General features: G+C 36.3%; 1 protein-coding gene across 1 annotated transcript in view; it reads left to right on the top strand.

The window, feature by feature from the left end:
* Positions 1–5948: 5948 nt before the first annotated feature.
* LOC149065416 (uncharacterized) overlaps positions 5949–7109 on the top strand; it is a 69469-nt gene continuing 68308 nt past the window's right edge. The window contains exon 1 of the mRNA XM_089254123.1: positions 5949–6376. Within this exon, the coding sequence (XP_089110249.1) occupies positions 6277–6376 (100 nt within the window). The 5' untranslated portion in view covers positions 5949–6276. The remainder of the gene's footprint in view (positions 6377–7109) is intronic.

The following is a 7109-nucleotide window of genomic DNA, read 5'->3' as shown; positions in this document are numbered from 1 at the left end:
CTTCTTTTTTCAATATTCTTCCTTGGGGATTCGAACCCATGACTCTTGATGGGTAACCTTCATGGTGGAAGGCAAGCATCTTATGCCACTGCACCACTCGTGCGCTATTCAGGAGTGACTTGAATAAATAAATTTCTGGTGCATGAGCACCCATTTCCAATTTCAAGATACTTTGATGGCATCCTAAAATGCTCCATACTATTTTGGAATCATTGGAACATCTGATCTTGAAATACTTTAGTGGTACCCTAAAAATGTGGCACATTGTTTGGAAATTTGGTTTGATAGAGTATACTTTGATGGCATCCATAAGAATCATACTGTGTGAGATCTTCGTCCTTTTTTTTTTTTTTTTTGGTATTCCCCGGGAATAGAGTATACTTACTATTTTAGAACTTACACAGAAGTCAGGACGGCTCCTGTGCTGTTTGATCGGTTCAGCTACACAGGGTGCCAAATCCAACTTGGACAAAGATTTCATGTCATGTCATGTCAGAAGCGTTGTGGATTCTGATTCATAGAAATTCTGTGGTGGAGGAATTCCATGTCACAGAATTTGCATGAATCAGAATTCACAACATCTCTGACATAATGTAAAATCGTGTCAGTGTAGTGTGTTTTGGCCTTAAGTCACTCTTATGGTCACTTATATGCTTGCACACTTTCTTAGTCACTCATTTAGTAGTTCACTGACTTGGTCCTTTGCTCTCTAGATCACTCTTTTGATCATTCACATGCTTGCACACTTTTTTGGTCACTCGCATGCTTATGCACTCTAAATCAATTTTTCTCACCCGTCAGGATGCAGCCCGGTACCCAGCCCTAGCATCAATAGAACTGAGCCTTGGGTAATTCATCGGTGTCCCCTATTTATTTCCCATTGGTCATGTTTGTGCCTTCCAGTCAAAAAGAATCCACCCTGGCTGCGGGATTCTAAAAGTTGTGACCACTGCTCTAAATCGCTCTTTTGGTCCCCTCACTCTTTTGGTGCTCACTGACCGGTTCCCTCAATTTCTAGGTCACTCCAATGCTCAAACACTCTCTAGGTTTCTCTTTTGATTAATCATATGCCTTCTCATTCCATTCGTTGCTCTTTTGTTTGCTCACCCACGTGTTCTTTCACACTCTAGGTCACTCACATGTTCATAAAATCTCCTATAATTTTTTTGGTCGCTCAATGACCTGGTTCCTCGATCTCTAAGGCAGTGGTTCTCAACCTTTTCAAGCCTGCGGCCCGGTTTCATTCATTTTTGTGAGTCGAAGGCTCAGCCAAACACACAACCAACAGAAAATGAATGAGAAAAAATTAAACAGCTAACCACTCTCGGACCAGTATGAATGATATCTGGGCCCGGCAGTTGAGAAACATTGCTCTAAGGTCATTCTTTCAGTCACTCACCACTCACATACTTGCAAACTCTGTAGATCACTCACTGACCCAAGTCTCTCTGTCTCTCTGCAGATGCGTATTGATGGTTTTACCATCTGTGGACTATTATATAAATTTTGCTGCCCTTCTCCCATTCTACTCTGATTTCCTTGGTCACTCCTTTCTCAAATTTGCCACCCTGGACTATAGCCTGCGCAGCGACCCTCCCCACCCCCTGTATATACACCTCTGTTGGCACCCTAAACTTGTCTGGGCACATTGTTTTAGAATCACTGATTTTTTTTTTTTGGATTGCCCCATGAATGACCTCGTGATTTGAGATGTTTTGGGTGTACATATAAAATTTGTGTATAATGAATATTTCAACTTTCTTTCTCCCATTTTCATGATGAATAATTACAATGTGCAAAAAAATTCACATGTAAAGTATGTATCTATTGCTGTTAGAGGAACAAGATGATGTTGCATCGCTCTTTGGTTTTTGTTAGTGATAGTGAAGAGGTTGTTATAAATCGCGCACACACACACATTCTGAAAATTAAATCTCTCGAAATGGTATTTGCAATATCTGTTTTTTTTTTCCAATTCAGAAAATTGTATAGTAATTACTTCTCAACTTTGCTGTTTTGATGTTTTCATATGAAAAGGTGGTGCTGGAATTTTTTGAAAATAAAAAATGACTGTCGTCGTTCAATGCTTCGATTGAATTTGCTGTGGCTGGGCAATAATAACACTGTTCAACATATTTTAATGAAATCTTTGTAAATGTATTCAAACGAAGTTATTTACATTTCTATGACTGTAAGGGAACAGAATATTATCATATCTCTAAATCATTAACTCTAGTATTTGAAATATGGGATGTGGGACAATGAAATTCATGAAATATACAATTTATGGTTATAAGGTGAAATTTGCAAAAACTTTACATATATTTATTGGTAACTTTTATGAAAACTATCATTATATACATGGACCAGTACATACATAACTACATTTATTGCAATTTCAAGTTGGGCTCTTTCTCTTGGCTTGAGGTTTATATTGTATCTCTGGTGAGTCTCTCTCTCTCTCTTGACTGTTGAACAGTAATCTCTTAACATTGCTGGGCTCTATTTTTCCCTTCATTATTTCTCCATTTCCTTTGTTTACATTTTCACAATGGCAGCAATGTTTGTATGGAATCTCTCACTGTATTCATCACTGATGGTGTCACAGTTCTTTGGGAAGAAGTCAAGGTGACCACACACATGGAGAAAGTTATTCCTCAGAGACACATGAACCTCAATCTTGTAGTAGCACCATCAAGCTTATATTACTGGAAGGAACATCCAGCCGCCGCGATGGCAGCGACACATGACACAAAATCACATGACTTGGTGAAAACAGTGCCTAGCAATTTCCCCATTGAAATGTACAATTGAGTTTCTAAATATTGCATTTTAAAGAATAAAAAAAATGATAGGGAACTCATCTTAAGATGAAAAAGGCTAAATTATTTATTTCATTAATATTGGAATCATTTCTTTTATTAATGCTGAGAAATTTCTTTCATAAATTTCGGAATTTTCTTTCAATAATTCTGGAATTTCCTTTATTAATTATTATTTCTTTCATTAATGCTGAAATTATTTCCTTTATTAATTATTATTTCTTTCATTAATGTTGAAATTATTTCCTTTAGTAATGCTGGAATTATTTCTTTCATTGATTCTGAAATTATATCTCATTAATTCTGGAATTATCTCTTTCATTAATTTTGGAATTCCTTCATTAATGCTGGAATTCTTTCATTAATGCTGGAATTATCTTTCATTAGTTCTGGAATTATCTTTTATTAATGCTGGAATTATCACTTTCATTTATTTTGGAACTGAAATTATCTCTTATTAATTTTAGAATTTTTCTTTCATCATTCTGGAATTGTTTTTCTTTAATTCTGGAATTGCTTTTCATTAATTCTGAAATTGTTTTTCATTAATTCTGGAATTGTTTTTCATTAATTCTGGAATTGTCTTTAATCATTAATTCTGGGATTGTCTTTAATCATTAATTCTGGGATTGTCTTTAATCATTAATTCTGGAATTATCTTTCGTTAATGCTGGAATTAGCGCTTTCATTGATTTTGGAATTATCTCATCAATGCTGAAATTATTTCTTTCATTTATTGTTTTAAACTCTTATTTATGCCATAAGAAAATAACGAGGGACTATGTGTGTTTTCACCAAGTCACATGGTCTTCCGACAAATTATGTTGCGGACAACGTTCTCAGCACTGCCAAGGTGAAGACTGCTGACGTCATACTCCCTCCAGTAATATAAGCTCGATGGGTAGCACAAGAGCATCTCATCCACCAGCTCTTCGTAATTGGATGCATACTTGTTTCCCAAAAAATCCTGAACAAATACTCTTAAAACTATTCCACACTGCCTCCTCGTCAGCCTGAAGAACAATCTGGAACTGATTGTCCTTGAAAAGTTTGCTAATCTGTGGGCCTACTAAGATACAATTGATGGCAAATACTTGAAATCTTTGCTTTTTTGTTGCATGCTCTGCACAGAATTTTACATTAGTTTAATGTATAGAGGAGGGAGTAAAATCTTTTTAGAATCAACCAATGGTTTATATTTTGTACCAGGTTGATGTGTGTTTATTTTGCAGGTCAGGCTTTTTTAATGTAAAAATGAAGTACTTAACCCTGCTGTTCCATTTACGAATGAATCAACAATACTTGATGTCGCCCAACTTCAATCTCATTAGAAGAGCAATATCTAATCAAGTATCTCTGAGATTACCACAGATTTTTCCATTGAAAATATCTGTAATTTATAGTATTCAGTAGCACTCTCATGTTATCATGATTCTTTCATGCGACCAACATACCCAATGGGGATGGAAGTTTATTACCCTTATGGAAGAAAAACAGCTCTCAAACTCTTCCTTGAAAAAGCTATGAAATGTCTCCACTCATCAGGATAATGATTAAAGGAGTGAGTCGCCATCATACGCCATTTATGTTCATTAGTTGTTGTCACACGTTTTGTAAAAAATATGCGCTGCCCATAATTTATCTTGTCTTCGATTTAAAAACGAAAATATTGGTGATATGCCGTTTCAATCAGTGGCATGATCGCTTGTATCTGACTAGAAAGGAATTTGCCTTACCACATACGTTGCAAAAGTTGTCAGGACAGTTCACACACAAAACTCGAGGAATTTTAAAACAAGAAAATTAGGTCACCAAGCTAACAAACAATTAACACGAGTGAAAATGTAAATATAGTCAACATATTCACACTGCGAAACAAACAACACCTGTGTTAACCTCTTCTATATAACACTTATCTCCTCTTAGCTACTACTGGTGTGAGTGGATTTTCCTTTCCATTGCATTTACTGCATTACAGTTCCCCACGTTGAATATAATTTGGTTTTCCCTTCCAATATGCGAAAGGTTGATGTTTTTGTATTCTCTCCCCCCCCCCCCCCTTCTCGAATTTGTAGCCGGGGTCAGTTCCCCTAGTTCTGGCCTGCTACGATATCAATTTCATTAAATAATAAAACTTGCCATGGTATTAATCAGATTTGCATAAATGGATAGCAAAACCTTCTGATCAGTCTACTTAAATCCTCACAAATCAAATTTGCTTCAATAGCAACTTAATTACAACAACTTAACGTGCCATGCAGTGGACAATTCATCAGTTACAGTAGGATTTGTTTTTTGGGGAGGAAAGAGGGGTCATACAGGATCTTTCTGCCCCTCAACTGTAAAATCTATGCAGAATATTAGTAGTTACTCCCTCGAATTTGCCACTCCCTTTTAGTTCTGGTCTTGCTGTAAGTGACTGATTGAAAACGAACTTGAGCTGAAGAGAGTTTTTCGCCGGTCCCGCGGCACACAATTTTTTATGGCCGTTTTAGTCGTGGGTCCGGCCTGAAAATAAATGGAGGTGGGCGTCTTATAAATGCACCCTTGTTCGCTCCTCGGGGATTGCTCCATACGAGCAGTTAGCAAATATTTTTTCTGAAATATCTGTTGTGCATATAACGTCTCTTTTCATCTTTTGGGACATAGATGGCAGCACCTCCTTGATGCATAAGTAGTGGCTTTAAACATGCAGGAATGAAATTGATATTGAAGGTCAAGGAACACACTGGTCTGAAAGAATTTTTTTTGTAATTCTAGTACTTTTGCTAACAGTTGGCATCTTTTTTGGTAACAACTGGCAATGCCCCGTTATTTGTTATCGCAATCACCTGTATTTTTCTCTATAAGATATGGTCACGCACAGCCTAATTATAAATATCAATAAAATTTATGAATTATAAAATTATTTTCTTGCGCAATTTCAGCAAAGATTTCAAATTCGAATCAGCTTTGTCACGAAAATATTTTCTTTATTAAAATATTAATACAGAGAAAATTCCATGGTATCTCGTAAAAATAAGGTCTTATGGTCACGAGAAATAATCGATCTTTCCATACAGCGGCCTCTACCATTACTTTCATCTAAAAAAAATTGTATCGACATGTTGCAACATGTTCCAGTGCAGTCAAGTCATATTTCTTTATTGAAGGCAACTAACATTGTTGTAATAATTTTTTGTTTACTATCGGGAGACGAGGAGAAATATTTTAGAAACAAAAATGAATGAGTATCCCTGCACTGCGAACGGTGCGGGAAATTGGGTATTAGTATTTCGAGCCACTTATAAAAACAACAACGTATGTTTTCATTAAAGCCATGATCTACGTACAATAACATTCTTCATTGTTTGAAGGAGGATTGGTTTCCATTGCTGCAGGGGAAAAACATCCATTCAAGGATGATGAAGTGAACATTTGAACACACGGGGCGTGAACTAATAACATTTTAAAAATGTTGCCGTCTCTGGGCTTTTTCAAGGACGTCAATTGTCCTTTCTTCAAGAACGGCCTGTGTGAGAGGCCACACTGCCACTTCAGGCATTCCAGGCCAGGTAATACATCAAATGCTATTAGTACTAAATTTCATGAATGTGAAAAACGAAGCCTGTTTTACGCAATCGCTTGGGGCCGGCTAAGATTCCATAAACAATAACATGATTTTTGACATAAGAACCAATATCTCTTACAACGGCCCCTCCTAATGTATAAATAAGTATTCATTGTGATAAAAAGTTATGAAAAAATCCAGACTCTTTTAAATAAAACGAAGATGAAAACTGAATATAAATACTTTTAGGGCGCCAAGACCTCTGGTTACAATTCTATTCCAATCCAACACATAATGTAGGGGAATAAAAAAAACTTTTTTTACTGCTCGCCTGTTTTTTCATCCTATTTCCTCCACAGTACAGTAATAATCCATGTTATAAATCGAAATAATCCTTAGGGCATGCACACTTGTGATAATCCATTTAATGAATCAAAATAATTCACACATGCACGCATTGAATGGATGGTACACTGGCACTACCAAATTTTTTAAAATCGTGAAAAAATTTGGAATTGAAAAACTCATCAGGAAAATCAGTTCTGCAGGGTTTGAAGTTGCTAGGCCTCGGCCCGAAAGAAGCAGTTCAATACCGTGAACAATTGGCAAAAAAAATTGGTGTTGAAACCTGACTGTATGTGAGCAGAATATACAATGCATGATGAAAGCAAAATGGCACGAAGCTCAACAATGCTATAGTGTAGAAAATGTTTCGTCCTATTGCCAACATAACTACA

This window comes from Pholcus phalangioides, unplaced genomic scaffold (assembly GCF_987345545.1).
Source record: "Pholcus phalangioides strain wild (caught in Gottingen) unplaced genomic scaffold, Ppha-v1.0 ptg000040l_1, whole genome shotgun sequence".
In the NCBI taxonomy this organism is placed as follows: domain Eukaryota; kingdom Metazoa; phylum Arthropoda; class Arachnida; order Araneae; family Pholcidae; genus Pholcus; species Pholcus phalangioides.
Note: the sequence above shows the minus strand (reverse complement) of the source record. Positions and strands in the feature narration are given on the sequence as shown.